Source organism: Diaporthe citri (genome assembly GCF_014595645.1).
Source record: "Diaporthe citri strain NFHF-8-4 chromosome Unknown scaffold_4, whole genome shotgun sequence".
NCBI classification, from domain to species: domain Eukaryota; kingdom Fungi; phylum Ascomycota; class Sordariomycetes; order Diaporthales; family Diaporthaceae; genus Diaporthe; species Diaporthe citri.
Window position 1 is genome coordinate 2501977 of NW_025064849.1, and position 15602 is coordinate 2517578.

Consider the following 15602-nt stretch of genomic DNA (forward strand, 5'->3'; position numbering starts at 1 on the left):
CGAGTGAGGCCGATGCACCCCACATTGGTGGCACCCGGTCGGATCCGAACCGCTAGGACTTTTTTTTTTTTTTTTTCTAGAAACCTACGAAGGTGGATGTGCATGATTTGCATGTGTGAATGCCTTCCAAGGGCCCTGCAGCCTTCGTAATCGGATCTCATTTCTCCGGTCGGCGTCCTCAGCATGTGAAGGCAGGTAGGTTCATCGCGTCATATGATTAAGCTCAACTGCATCCCATCCCCCTAAAAGTCAATTATCTACTGAAATTGCAGGCAAACGCTTGTTATGTTGTCCCGTCCAAACATCCGCTGGTGATTATTATTCTCATACCGGGTATATCAAAGTTGAGAAAGCCGTCTTGAAAACGGATGAAGATCCATGCAAATACCCAACCCCTATCATGAGCCATAAATCATGCAATAGCGATGCCCTCACATCGTTTCAAGCACTCAGAGCTTCGCAGCAACGTCTGCAGGTGCCTTTTCCGGTGCCCTCTCCTTGCCTAGGTTTCTCAACCTCTCGCGCAGCTCCGCCTCGGTGTAGGGGCTCAGCTTGGCGGGGTCAATGTCGGCCTCCTTGAGCGTCTTGGCCTTGAGCGTCCTGAAGCCAGTCTCGACGCTCGCGGGTCCGTGCTCCACCACGTCCTTGATGAAGCCGGTCCAGGCATCGAAGCACCTCTTCGACACCGGGCTGTCCATGAAGACCATGGGGAAGCAGTGGGGCATGGCCTCGAACTCCTCGAACACGACGGGCACCTTGTCCGAGTGCAGCTTGACGGCCATGTACTTGTCCTCGTCAGCCAGAAGCTCCCAACCGCAGGACATGTACACTGGCGGACAGCCCTCCCAGCTCTTGGCGGTGATGAGGGTCGCCAGCGGGTGTGCGATGAAGGCGTCCGCGCAGTACAGCATCTTCCGGGGCGGTTTTGCGGGCCACGCAGGACAGGAAGGTCGCTCCATCTTCTCGAGGCCCTGGAGCATTGGGAGATAGTCGAAAGGGGCGTTGTTTTTGCAGGATGGTGAGGAATGGGTGAGATCCAGCCACGGGGAGCTGAGGGCTAGGCCTCCCGGGAGGTGGGGAGTGACCTCCTGGCCAAACCATTGGATCTTCGTATTGGTCCTCTGGAACTCGAGCAGGAGCTGCGCGAGGGCCATGCATAGGTTACCTCCAGCACTGTGTTTCTGTTAGTCTGGCCCCTTTCACAGGCAGATGACTGCTTCGAGGGGGAGGGGATGGCTCACCTGTCGCCTGAAAAGACCACATGCTCGGGCTTGACGGCCTCATGGAAAGCCCCCAACGGCGGGTACAGTAAAGTCAGGTACGACTGCAGCGCGTCGATGAGTGCTGCCGGGAAAGGATGTTGTGGAGCCAGCCTGTACCGCACCGAGTAGCAACGTCCGCCAGTCATTTTGGCGAGCTTCTTTGTCCCTGGTCGGTGGGTTGCCGGGTCCATCAGGTAATAGGCTCCGCCGTGAAAGTACAGAATAGTCGCCGTGCTTTTGACCTCCTTCATCATCTCCGTGTACTTTTCGGCCTCAGTGATGGGAGGTAGCCTTGATTGGGTAGTAGCACCTGCTCGGTAGCCTTGCCACTCAGCCTCGACGGGGACAGTCTCGGGCCACTCAATATCCTTCAGTGGCGGCGGAGGACTGCCGTTGCTGCTGGGCTGGCGCATGTTCTCCACGGCACGAACGACAACATCGCGCAGACTGGTCTCCTTAGGGCTGGGTGCTGTGTACTTGGCCACCCAGATACGGCCCTTGACGCCGGGGTCCTTGTTGAGGAGCTTCTGGGTTGAGGATATGGTGGTGGGTTTTGAGGGAGTGAGGAAGGACCGGATAACGGCTACTGTCAACTCGGTCCTCAGGTCGACATATTTGCTCGGCGGCGACATTTGTAGTACATGCAGCAGAGCCACGCGTGCCACCAGAGGCAGCTTGGGCAAGATCTGCATGTACATCTTGAGAGTGTCGGCGTCCATGTCGAAGAAAGTGGGCTTTTCGTATGAAGACATTGTAACAGTTGACGACGCTGGTGGGAGAGCGGACAAGACGGTTAGGTATATAGGAATGATGAGAGTGCAGAATGGCCAAGAGGGCGGCCAAGGTTCTCAACAGGCAATGCTTGTTCGTCGTGGGGGAGAGGCCGGTTCGTCTTCTTTTTTTGCAAAACCTGGCTCCCTGCCGTGCCTGATAGGGTCTCCTTGTGATGGGTAAGAGAGGAATGAAACAATGTAACAAGAACCCTAACAGAGAAGGTCGGATGCGAAGCAAGGTGTAACTTTATTTATGCAGTAGCAGCGGTGTCGATCAGCAGGCGCAGACCTTGTGGAGAAATTGAGGAAAGAAGGGCAGGGTATACTGGGTACGCCGTGCATGTAATGTACGGACTTGCACTACCGCGTACCCTACAACGTGGGAGGCAGGGTCACCCTTCCTGGAGATTTTTCTTCCCCCAACGGTCTTGTCTGCGAGTCGATGGCCAGCGATGAACCACACTCCAGCTTACCGCCTCAAGGGTCTGGGACGGCGGGTTCACAGGAAGCAGTGATGGGGAGAATAACTTTGTGAGTGTGTGAAAGGAGAAATAGTCGCCCCTTGGGAACCCAGGCCATGTCAAGCGCGTGCTGTCTTGTAGGAGATTACTGCACTGGAGGGGTTGTACCTCGGCAAAGCTGCTCCGAGAGGAGGGTGGCAATCGTGCCTCGTCCGGCCCGAATGCGAGGGCCATGCGGCTAACGAAGTCGAGCTTTAGTGTGGTGTGTCATATGCCGGCATCCATCCTTTGACGTCTCTGTCGCAGCCAGAAGAGCCATATGTCGAAACCGCATCGTCAGTATCTACGGCTTGTACTGCACAGATGCAATGAGGTCTCTCTCTGGAGCTGGCTCTTGGGCAGGAGAAAAGATCGAGGGTCGGAGAGGACTGCAGAGCGAAATCCCTTTCTTCCCCGGCCAGCACAGCAGAGCAGTGCGACCCACACCGTCGAGACTTGTCGGTCTGATCTTCAGCCCCAGGTGGCATTATCATTGTTTTCGACGGTGGTATTAGTATTATAGCCCTGGGGCAGCTTAGAAACAAAGGGAAACAAGCTACCGAGCGCGTTGTGTATGTGCTCAGGTAGAGAGGGTGGACCCCTTCCCGAGAAGCAGAGCGGCTGCCCCATGGCCCAGTTGGAAACTGTTGAAGCTTTGTTGGAGTCGGACCGCTATGCAGGAGTGTCGTCTGGTGTCCCAGACGTGACAGCTCGCAAGGTGGTCTCTGAATGCTCTCTAGCTCCGCGAGAGATGAGACGACGAGCCCGCCGCGAGAGCGCCAATGCGTCTGCGACGACAACGGCAGGGGGGTTAAGTGCCAAGGCAAAGTCATTCGACAGACTCGAACGAGAAGAGCAGAAGGGCCAGCTGATGAGCTGTCGAGGCAAGGGTCTGTCTGGGAATAGACGGTCACGGCGACTGTCGCTGTCAAGGGAAATGGGGATGGACGGCTTCACAGCACAAAGGCGGGCACCAGCCGATGCAGTCTGGAGACGAGGGACAGCAGTCGCGACTGTCGCCCTTCTAGGACTAGCCACGCGGGTCCAGCCGCACCTGGGCAGCGACCGTGCACTAGCACCAGCACGCTGGATCCGTTGGCCAGCATGTTAGTGCAGCACCGTGCCCTCTTGGAACCCAAGTCCACTTTTAACCCTCTCGTCCCATCCCATCAACGACGATGGATCCCATCAAGACTAAGAGAACGGCGACGCCTAGCAGTGGCTTCCATCCAAGCTTCCACACCTGTTCGCCCACCCCACCACACCTCAGACCCTATCCGTTCCTCGCCCATAGGAAAAGTTCTTGGCTCAGGGAATGAAACAATCTCCAACCAAACAGCCATTGCCACTGGTACCGGTGCGGTTTGCAACGCGGTTAAATTCATGCTTGTTGGCCCACGGTTCGCCCATCACAACCCGTCCAGCCACCTTGGGAACATGAACAACAGAACCACGATTTCCGTGCGCAGCAGCAGGATAAGATGAGCATATAGATACGAGGTAGCAATCCGCGTTTCAGCGTCGCAATGATCTGCCTCGCGTATTGCCCGTCCTAACAAACCTCACGTCTATGGACCACGCCCATCCATGCAATCCCACCAGCACAGTACGCTACAGCTCGTCATACACCTAGTGGATTCCTAGGCCGCCACAGCTAGTTGCACCTTTCAGTCTATCTGCCTGTCTGTCTCGTCGCTGAGTTCCTGACTCGGGCACAACGCAACTTGCCGTCCGATTTCGGGCACCAGTCTTGAGGCTCGAAGCTCGAAGCTCGACGCTCGTGCATAGAAAAGCTAAGTTGCTAGACTTGCGAACAGCCCACGCAGGGCGAAGGACAATGATACTGGAGATCCTTCCCTAAAGCCGCGACATTGGATTCAGAGTGCTTCAACATCACTCAAACCCTGCCAGACATGACCAATCGGTTGTTCCGGCAACTCAACAGCCCAAAACGAAGATCGATCGTCTGATGCTCGGTGAAGCCTCGCAATCTTGACGTCTTCGAGAAATGTCCCGGGGGTGAAACATTTTCTCCCCAGCACAGAGAAGGCGGCCCCGTCTCGCCCGCCAATGCGTGCTGAGCCTGCCTGACCACGTCGGCCGGAGGACCAATCGCGGGCGTCGAGAGCTTGCTTGTCCAAGACGAGAACAGCCAAGGGAAACTGACTGACGTGGGGAAATCTGACAGCTCGTAGCGCGAGACGCTATTATCTCCCCCGTGAACCCTTCTGGGAGCGTCGCGGTTGGCTCATGAGGCTAATAAGCTAGACCGAGCTGGACACATTTCGAACCCCTTGAAACAAACGAACAAGGTCCCTTGGCCTAGGGCTGTGCAATCGCATCCCCGATCTGTGTTGCTGCGCTCGCTGGCTGATGCTTCTGGTGCCGGTGGTGCAATATGCGTTCACATCGCGTTCGATCCTGACTTCATCACTTGTCGCCCACGTGCCCTCGGCAGCTCGTCAAGCAAAGGGCCGCGATGATCCGGCCTGGATCCGCATTGGGGGCTCGTGACAGGCTCTCATTATGTCCTACCATGACAGTGAAGCCGAATCAGGTCTGCATTGCGATTAATAGCTTGGTCTGGGAGTCCTTCTCGTTGTCTTTGATAGTGTACAGGGTGGTGATAGCCACAAGGGCACCGGACCTTTGCCCAGGCCTCGTATTCGTCTATCATTGTAGTCGCCACTGGCTGCTTAGTTTGAAGCAACAGTGGTCGCTAAGGCCGTTGACATCGCTCGGCGTTCATCTCCTTCACTTGGCCCTTGAGTCTGTCGAGGATCAAGCCATTTTCTTCTCGGTACGAGAACCTTGTCAGCGCGGAAACCCAACTCACACGTCCTGCAGCTTACTGTGGGTCGATACGCCACCTGTGCTTTGTAATTTCTTATCCAAGCTACATGACGGTGTAAATCTTGAAGGCGTCACTCTGTGATCAAAGATTCTTGGAAAGACTCAAGCTGCGTACGACCTCCGTGTGGTTTTTCCTCATTGATCTCACAGTCCGGGTGCAGCTATGTTATCTTGCAAGCTTTCATCTTTGCTCATCTGGAAGCCTGATGGAGCTAGAAACTGCTCAAGCCGCTCGTAGACATTTTCGAGCATGAGTAAGACGCGTGTCTCGACACACGGCCACACAGACTGTCCCCAAAAATAGCTGACCTTACAAGGTTGGGTCAAACCATCCCCTGAAGACCTTGAAAGTGACACTGCGGACTTGTACGTACCCGATAATCAGTCGCTCTGATTAGATAGCGGGATATCACGAGTTTCTTCAGACGCATTCACCAAGCCTCCATCCACAAGCTGGTGCTGCGCGTGACTGAGTGTCCAAAATTGAGATTTTGTGCCCCAGCTCGCGCCGCTGGTGAACGATAATCAACAGCAAGTATGAATGATCACAGCGGGCTATAACAAGAACGAACATAACCTGAGGAACGTTGGAGTGATTGCAAGATGCTGGCTCAGGGGTGGGGGTATCTCATTCCATGCACTTTGAGTCTGATACAATCTTCACGTCGCCGCCCGCCAGCATTGTGTTTTCCACAGACCGGAAATGAAGCCCACTGCAAAGTGCTGCTGGATGATGATGATCCCAACCTGTTGAGCGTCAATTTGGATTTTGGTGTGAGAGGTCAGAAGACCTGTATCAATGCTCAGTTGGTGCGTACCACAGCTCACGGACGCACCAAGATAGTCAAGGGCTTGTCGATTGTTGGACTTTGGGGATATTCAGAATCAATTCAACTCAAATATTGACTCTCAACCCATCTTTCTCATCTACGCGACAAAACCAGCACCTCAGATCGACCAAGCTCAGCGCAAACTGTCCCAATAGAATGTCAAAGCAGGGTATCCGCCAAATTACGCCGCGAAGAGTCCTGTTTCCACAAATACGGGCCAGGGGTCGCACGTGATATCACAGCGTTCGAGCCGTCAGAGGATCGCGTTGGTTTGGGTTCGAGCTAGGTACTGACTAGGTAGTCTAGTGAGTGGTTCTCCGATCTGTAGAGCACAAAAGGAAAAAGTGTCAGCCGCGTGAATCAAGACGCTGAGCGAGTGGTGTCAGTGTGTCGGCTCTTCCTGGTCGACAAAGAGTGATCTCATCTTCGCCGAAGCTCAGTTTTGACAGTGTCTTTCATAACAGAGCACCCACCTGATTGCATCAAAAATCCAGGATCACGAGTTGACACGAGTTGACACGAGAAAAAGGATCATATCTGCTTGGGTGGTTCCGGCAAAAATCGATTTCGCTGGTCCGGTGATACTTGTGGGATGTCATGACTATCTGACGATGATGAAGGACCAGAAAGCACTGAAAGGCTGGCAACTTCCATGCCAGTGCAGATGTCCAACTGAGGTCAGAACATACTAGACAAGTGTCTCGAGGATGAGGGTAGCGGTCGGTGCAATGATGCGCTCAGCATGAACGTACAGGTTGACTTGGCGATGTGGGTGAGGATGCCCGCAGTCGACAATTTCCGGAAAAATCTGACGGATGAAGGAAAAGGTGACGGGTCTACGCAGATTAACTTGGGTATTTGTATTCTCCGTGAAAAATACTTTCCAGAGATGCGACTTCCATCCTCGACAACTCGAGTCACCTTTTGAACACGCAAGAAGAATCTAGCAGGCTGATTTTAAAAGCAGCAAGCACGACCCCGCGTCTTCGCGTCATTCATCACTGGACAGCAGAGACAAGAGCAGTTGCGACTGGCAGTCTGATGGGCCAACACCAGTGGTGTTCTTGCACGCATGAGGAAGATCAGGTGCCGTTTGCGTAGCATATGTGTACAGCGCATTTGATGGCATTCCAGCTTCTAACACAGGAAAGTAGCGTTGTGCTTGTCATGGGTGGAAACTTCCCGCTTCGCTTTATGTAAATAATATCCTGGTTGGTGAAACTGATCATTGTGATGTCTCCACAAGTGATAGCACTTTCCTCGCCACGTCTTATTTCATACGGGCAACGCTTCTTGACTGTACGAGCACTATACTTCTTCTCAAAACCACAGCCTCCACAAGTCACAACATGGAGGCCGTCTTGGTTGCGCCTCCCTGTACATTCACGGACTAGACACGGAAGAAGAGGAGAAGAGAACACCACGTCTTTGGGTCCTTTCGTCTTTGCGCACCTTATTGCACAAACAGGAGCTTGTGGTCTTCGTGTATCTCTATTTAGTTCATACCTCAGTTAATCCCTGACAAGTCTATACTTGTAAACGTGGTGGCATTTCCAGACTGTGTGGTCGCAATGAACTGCCTCGCAGGTTCCCGGGATACCTACTCGTACATAGGTATCATGTATGCCATACTAGTAGCACATATATCGGCAACATTGGTGAAAGACGTTGCCTCGATGGTTGCCCTTCGGAAGTACCTATTACTTGTATATCCAGTTCCTACGCTACAAGTGGAATAATGAAATTCCCACAGACGGAAGGCAATGCGGGACACAATTTAAAACTCCGCCTCATCCTTGTGATTAGGCACTTGTAACCAACCAGCCATACAGTTGTGTAGAGCCTGTTTTTCCATCGAACCGTTTTAAAATTGACAATAATTGTTGTCCACCTCAAACCTATCACTCGGCTTGAAACCTCTCATCGAAGCTGTTTGTCGTAGTCGTGTGTCCTCCAGCAGTTAGCCGAGTGCGCCGATGTTGGTAGGTCTTTCATACATACGATAATCATATGGGAAGCAATCGTATATTGGTGTTATTCTATCTAAATTCTAAGGGGCTACATACCCCAAAGGGAATAACTAAAGTAGCCTTTTAAGTACAAAGATCATACTTACTAATACTCATAATTTTTCTCTTCTTTTAATAAATATATACAATCTTTATTATAATTAGCTTAAACTCATAATCTATTATATATTAAATATATATAACCTTTATTATAAAAAAGCATTACTAAAAAAACTTAAAATTATAACTTATAAATTTTAAAATAAGCCCTAACAATTCTTATTATTATATCATTTCTTAAACTTACAACCTTTATTATTATACCATTCCTTAAATATTATACTTATTATCCTTAATACTTAGCTTTTAAAGTTACTTTTCTATAAAAATTATTAACTTTTATATAAAGGCCTTAATTTTAAATTTCTTCTTTATAAAGAAAGTTAATACTTATAAAGTTAATATTAAATCCTTTAACTTGCATTTATTTTTATTATATATTTTTATAATATAAATATTATTATCTTTATTTTTACTTTTATTATTAAAATATACTTAATATTACTTTAAATTAATTTTCTTTAATTACTTTTTATTCTTTTAAAACTAAGCATTATAAATAGCTTAATTATTTATTAAGTTCTTTTTTTACTTTTTATTATTTTTTTTAATTTCCTTAATAATTATCTTTTACTTAAATTACTTAAATAATAATGCATATTTCTTAATAAATCTCTTTATATATAGGCCTTATATATACTTATTAATAATTTAATATAAAAAGTTTTAAACTTAAGTTAGCATAATAATTTAATCCTTTAATAGCTAAATTTTTTTAATTTAATATATATAAAAGATACTTAAAATTAAAATTCTTATTAAGTTATTTATTATAAAAATTATAATAATTTAACATTTAAAATAATAATTACCTTAATAATGTTTATTATAAAAAATATTATATAATCTTATATTAAGAGTTTTAATGCTTTTAATATAAATATATAATTTTTTAATTATATTATTAAAAAATATTTACTTATTTTAATATTAAAAGTTATTAATAATTTAAATAATAGTTATTATAATAGTATTATTTAAGAAAAATATTTTAATTTAAGTTATAATTATAGCCTTTAGCTTATTAATTTTAATAATTTTATAAGAATTAACCTTAATAAGTAACTTACTTTTTTTAATATTTAATATAAAAATAAAGTTAAAGGCAATCTTTATAATCTTTATTAAGATTTTATTAACTTAATTTTAATTATCTTTATTATTAATAATAATTAAATTACCATTAATATTAAATAAATAAAAATTATTATTATTAACATCCTTATTAATATCCATTAAATAAGCATTATTAGCAATAACTTCATTATAAGAATTAATAAAACCAATAAGCTTATCTTTATCTTCATTATTTAAAGCAATTTTAACTCTTTTTATAACCTTAATAATAATTATAATCTTTATCTTATTGCTTATTAAGATTATAATTATAATATTTATTTTATTAATTAAGGTTATAATTATAATATTTATTTTATTAATTAAGGTTATAATTATAATATTTATCTTATTAATTAAAGTTATAATTACAATATTTATAAGAAAATCTTAATTTTATTTAAGGATTATAATATAGCTAACGTTAAGCACTAACGAACGATGTATATTAATAAGCAATGCACTTTTTAGCATTAAGAGCATAATAATTTAAATTACAGCATTATAATTAGAAAAAATTAATTAAATTTAATTAAAATTAAAATCTATAAACTATTTTATATTTTTCTTATAAGTTCGCGCATTATACTTAGTTTCGCTGTAATTATTATATCATCTTTTTATTAATTTACCGTAAATTAACTCCTTAGCGCTACTATTTATTTTACTAGCTGGCCGCTTCCCCTTTTCCTTTTTATTAATTAACTCTTTAGCTTTTTATATAATAAATGCTTTTTTATCTTATATATATATTCTTTTAGCCCTTTAATGCTTAAAAAGTATTATATTTATAGCTTAAAGATTATTAATTTCTTAAGTTAAAAGTATAATTATATAAGCTAATAATTATATATTTTTTATTAACTTATTAATAATAATTAAAATTAATATTAAAAAGCTTTCTTAATAATAAAAAATTTAATCTTTAATTAAAGTTAATTAAGAAATTATTTATATTAAGTTATATAATATTTAAGAAACTTAAAGTATAAATAATATTAAGGAGCTTAATATAGCTATTAATATTTAAATCTTAATATTTAGCTTAAAAAGCATAGCTTTTTAGTTAAATAAAATAAAGCCTGCTTCTTTAAAACTTTTCTTAATAATTTCTAACTTAAAAACCCTTTTATATATAGCATAAAAAGTAAGAAAGAATTTCATTTTATTAATATAGGTAATTTAAGCTTTATTAAATTAGCTAATTTTTATATTATATACCTTTTTTAATATATTAAAATACTTAATATTTAATAATTAAAATAAATAAAATAAATAAGGAAATATATAAAAAGTAATAATATTTTTAAACTTATAATATTACTTAAAATTTATAAAATAATAGCTTTTATGCTTATTAAGAATTAATAATTAATAAATACTCTTTATATATAATGCAATATATTTTTTAAAGTATTAAATTTATTTTATAATAATTTTATTACTTATTTATTCATTTAAGCTTATTTTAATTACTTAATTATTTAAAAGGCTGCCCTTAATATATTAGCTTATAAAGTATATCTTAGCCTTAATAATTAAAAATAGCGATTTATATTATTTATTTTTATTAATTAATTTAATAGCTATTACTTATTATTAATTCTTAAGTTATTTATTTTATTTATCCTTATTAATTAAAATATATAATTATTATTTTAAGTAATTTAATGCTTATTATAAAGCTTAATTTATTAAAGTTATAAATATTATAATTAAAAATATTATATTTATTATATATATTAAATATAAGGTTAAATTATATATTTATTATATTAAGATCTTTTTATAAGGCCCTTTAATAATTATATATATAATTATATATATTTTAAAATATAGTTTTAATAAAATAAGTTTTTTTTACTTAATTAATTTTAATAGCGTTGCTATTATAATTGCAAAGTAAAGAATTCGTTATATTTTTAATATCCTTAAAAATAAATAAATATCCTTGCGAATCTTAATTAAGTATATATTAAATAAGCACCTTTTTTTTTATTTTTATTAATTTCTTATTATTAAGATAGGTATTATATTATGCAATTTAGCTAGCTATTTTATAGCGAAGAGTAAACTTAAGGATTTAGTAAATATTAGCTATATATTATTTACTTAATTTTAAATTATTTTAAAAAGCTTAAATAGCAAGTTTAATCTTATTTTCTTTTATTTTATTTATTTTAAAATATAATATAAGAAAACGCAATTATAAAATGCATTATAATAGTTTTGGGAAAAGTATATTGCTTGCTAATATGCATTGTTTATTAATGCTTAACGTTACCTTTAATATTAATTATATTAACAATAGTTATAGCAATAATTATATTAAGTATATCCTTAACACAAATAATAAATACAATATTTACTTTATTTACCATACCATAAATTTTATTTATTAACATGCTTTAAATAATATATTTATACTTTATTAATAATTAATAAAAAATATTACTTATTATTATAAATCCCATAATTTCCTTATAAGTTTTATTTATAAAAACAATAATATATTTAAATTAAAATATTAAGTCTTAATTATTTATAAATAATCCATTTATAAATATTAATAGTTTTACTATTTTAAGATTTAAGGGCATATACTTAATTCCTTATATAGCATTATTTATTTACCATAATAATTATATATTTAAGCGTTTATAATTTCCTACCTTTAAGTTTTATACCTATATAGCTATTAAAAGATTATATAAAGCTTTTAATTAATAAATTAAAGCTATATATACTTTATAAGCTCTTTATTTAAAATATCTTTAAAAAGCATCTTTAATTATTATATTAATAATTATAAATTTATTAACCTATTCTTTTTAATAAATAATAATTAAGCTAATAATATTTATAATTATATAAGCCTTATTATAATTTATTAAGTTTTTAAGCATTAACTTTTATTTTAATTTTCCTTATAATTTTATAGCTTTTATTTTAATTTCCTCCTTATTTTAAAATTTTAATATAAATAAAATTAATATATTATTTATCTGCATACTTATTATTTTAAAGAATTATATAGGCTTTATAATTATTAAATAAAAATTATATATAAAATAATTTATTTTAAGCTTTTATTATTAATATCTTTAATATATATTAAATTAATAAATATTAAATTTTATTATATTATATAAGAATTAAATAATATAAATAATTATGCTTAAAGAATATTTATTCTTTAATTTCTTTAATAGCTTTATAAGGATTATCTTATATAATTTTAACTTTGCTTAAGGGTAAGCTTAAGTAATATCTTAAAGTATAAAAACTATACCTTTTTCTTAAATTAATAAAAAAGTAAATATAAAAATTATTTATTAGCTTATTCTTTAAATAATTAAGCTTTATATTAAAATTAATTTCTTTTTATTATTATTATAACCTTAAATAATAAATTAAGATTTTTTATATAATTTCATAATTTTACCTTTTACTTTTTATATTATATAAAATTTAAAGAAATAATATTTATTATATTACTTTATTAATTACTTCTTAATTTAAAAGATACCTTTAATAATAAAATTAATAACTTTTATCTTATTAAACTCTTTAAATAATAAGCTTAATATTATAATAACTTTATCTTATCTTAATTTAATTATTAAATTATAATTTTCATTTTCTTTTTTTAAAATATATAATATAATAATATAGTTTTTTATCTTTAATAATAATAATTATATAATAAGTTATATTTAAAGTTTTATAGCTAAATTTTTTATTTATAAAGATTGCATTTCCTTATTATTATTTTAATAATATAATTAAATAATTATTAATTTAAATATTATGGCTTTATTTAGCATATTTAAGGTTATATTATAGCCATTTATAGTAATAACTTTATATAAACTCTTTTATTCTTTTCTTTCTTTCTATATACAAACTTTATATTATAATAAATATTTTATATTAAAAATAAGTTTAATCTTAATATTTAATATATTTTATACTTATTATTTAGCTATAGTTTTTTATAATATCTTTATAGCCTTTAAAATAACTTTTACTTATTTTTATATTAATAATAATAATAATAACTTATATAATATTTATAAATAAATATTAAAAACTAAAAGCATAAAAATTAATTTATTTAATTTAGTAATATTATTAATAATTTTTATATTTATTTATAAAATAGCATTATTATTTATGCTATTATATAATTTAATATACAGGATTTTATATGCTTATTTAAAAGCTTAATGATATTTCTTAACTTTCTTAATAAACTAATATGCCTTTATAAGGACTTATTTATATTTAATTCTCATTATCTATGCCTTTAAATAAAATTCCAAGAATATAAAGTTCATTCCTATATTATATTTAATAATATTTAATAATCCTTAATATATATTAATTTAAAGTATTTATAATATTTACTATATAATTTTTATAAATATAAATTTTAAGACTTTTACTTTTTAAAAAATAATAACTTAATTTATAATATAAAGAACTAAGCATTTACTTAAATATATTACATTAATTAAGATTTCATAATTAAATTTATAATTATTATATAATATAAACTTAAAATACTTAAGTATAAGTTTATTTATTTAATAATAATATTAAGCATTAATAAACAATGTATATTAGCAAGCAATGCACTTTTCTTAAAACTATTATAATGTATCTTATAATTATGTTTTCTTATATTACATTTTAAAATAAATAAAATAAAAGAAAATAAAATTAAATTTATTATTTAAGCTTTTTAAAATAACTTAAAATTAAGTAAATAATATATAATTAATATTTATTAAGTTCTTAAGTTTACCCTTTATTATAAAATAGCTAGCTAAATTATATAATATAATACTTATCTTAATAATAAAAAATTAATAAAAATAAAAAAAAGGTGTTTATTTAATATATACTTAATTAGGATTTATAAAGATATTTATTTATTTTTAAGAATATTAAAGATATAATGAATTCTTTACTTTATAATTATAATGATAATATTATTAAGATTAATTAAGTGAAAAGATTTATTTTATTAAAATTATATTTTAAAATATGCATTAATTATATATATAATTACTAAAGGGCCTTATATAAAGATCTTAATATAATAAATATATAGTTTAACCTTATATTTAATATATATAATAAATATAATATTCTTAATTATAATACTTATAATTTTAATAAGTTAAGCTTTATAATAAGTATTAAATTACTTAAAATAATAATTATATATTTTAATTAATAAGGATAAGTAAAATAAATATAATTTAAGAAGAATTAATAATAAATAATAATTATTAAATTAATTAATAAGGATAAATAATATAAATTATTATTTTTAATTATTAAGGCTAAAATATACTTTATAAGCTAATATATTAAGAGCAGCCTTTTAAATAATTAAGTAATTAAAATAAGCTTAAATAAATAAATAAGTAATAAAATTATTATAAAATAAATTTAATACTTTAAAAAATATATTATATTATATATAAAAAGTATTTATTAATTATTAATTCTTAATAAGTATAAAAGTTATTATTTTATAAATTTTAAATAATATTATAAATTTAAAAATATTATTATTCTTTATATATTTTTTTATTTATCTTATTTACTTTAATTATTAAATATTAAGTATTTTAATTTATTAAAAAAGGTATATAATGCAAAAATTAATTAGTTTAGCAAAGCCTAAATTACCTATATTAATAAAATAAAGTTCTTCCTTGCCTTTTATGCTATATATAAAAGGGTTTTTAAGTTAAAAACTATTAAAAAAGGTTTTAAAAAAGCAAGCCTTATATTATTTAATTAAAAAGCTATGCTTTTTAAGTTAAATATTAAGATTTAAATATTAATAGCTATATTAAGCTTTTTAATATTACTTATATTTTAAATCTTTTAAATATTATATAATTTAATATAAGCAATTTTTTAATTAACTTTAATTAAAGATTAAATTTCTTATTATTAAAAAAGCTTCTTAATATTAATTTTAATTATTATTAATAAATTAATAAAGAATATATAATTATTAGCTTATATAATTATATTTTTAACTTAAAAAATTAATAATCTTTAAGTTATAAATATAATACTTTTTAAGTATTAAAAGGTTAAAAAAATATATATA

General features: G+C 34.1%; 1 protein-coding gene across 1 annotated transcript; it reads right to left on the reverse strand.

The window, feature by feature from the left end:
* Positions 1-449: 449 nt before the first annotated feature.
* Positions 450-2014, reverse strand: INS49_009842 (uncharacterized protein; the record flags this gene model as incomplete). Its single annotated transcript, XM_043170570.1, has 2 exons — positions 450-1173; positions 1242-2014. 2 exons carry the CDS (start codon positions 2012-2014, stop codon positions 450-452), a joined length of 1497 nt encoding a protein of 498 aa, XP_043025135.1.
* Positions 2015-15602: the final 13588 nt, after the last annotated feature.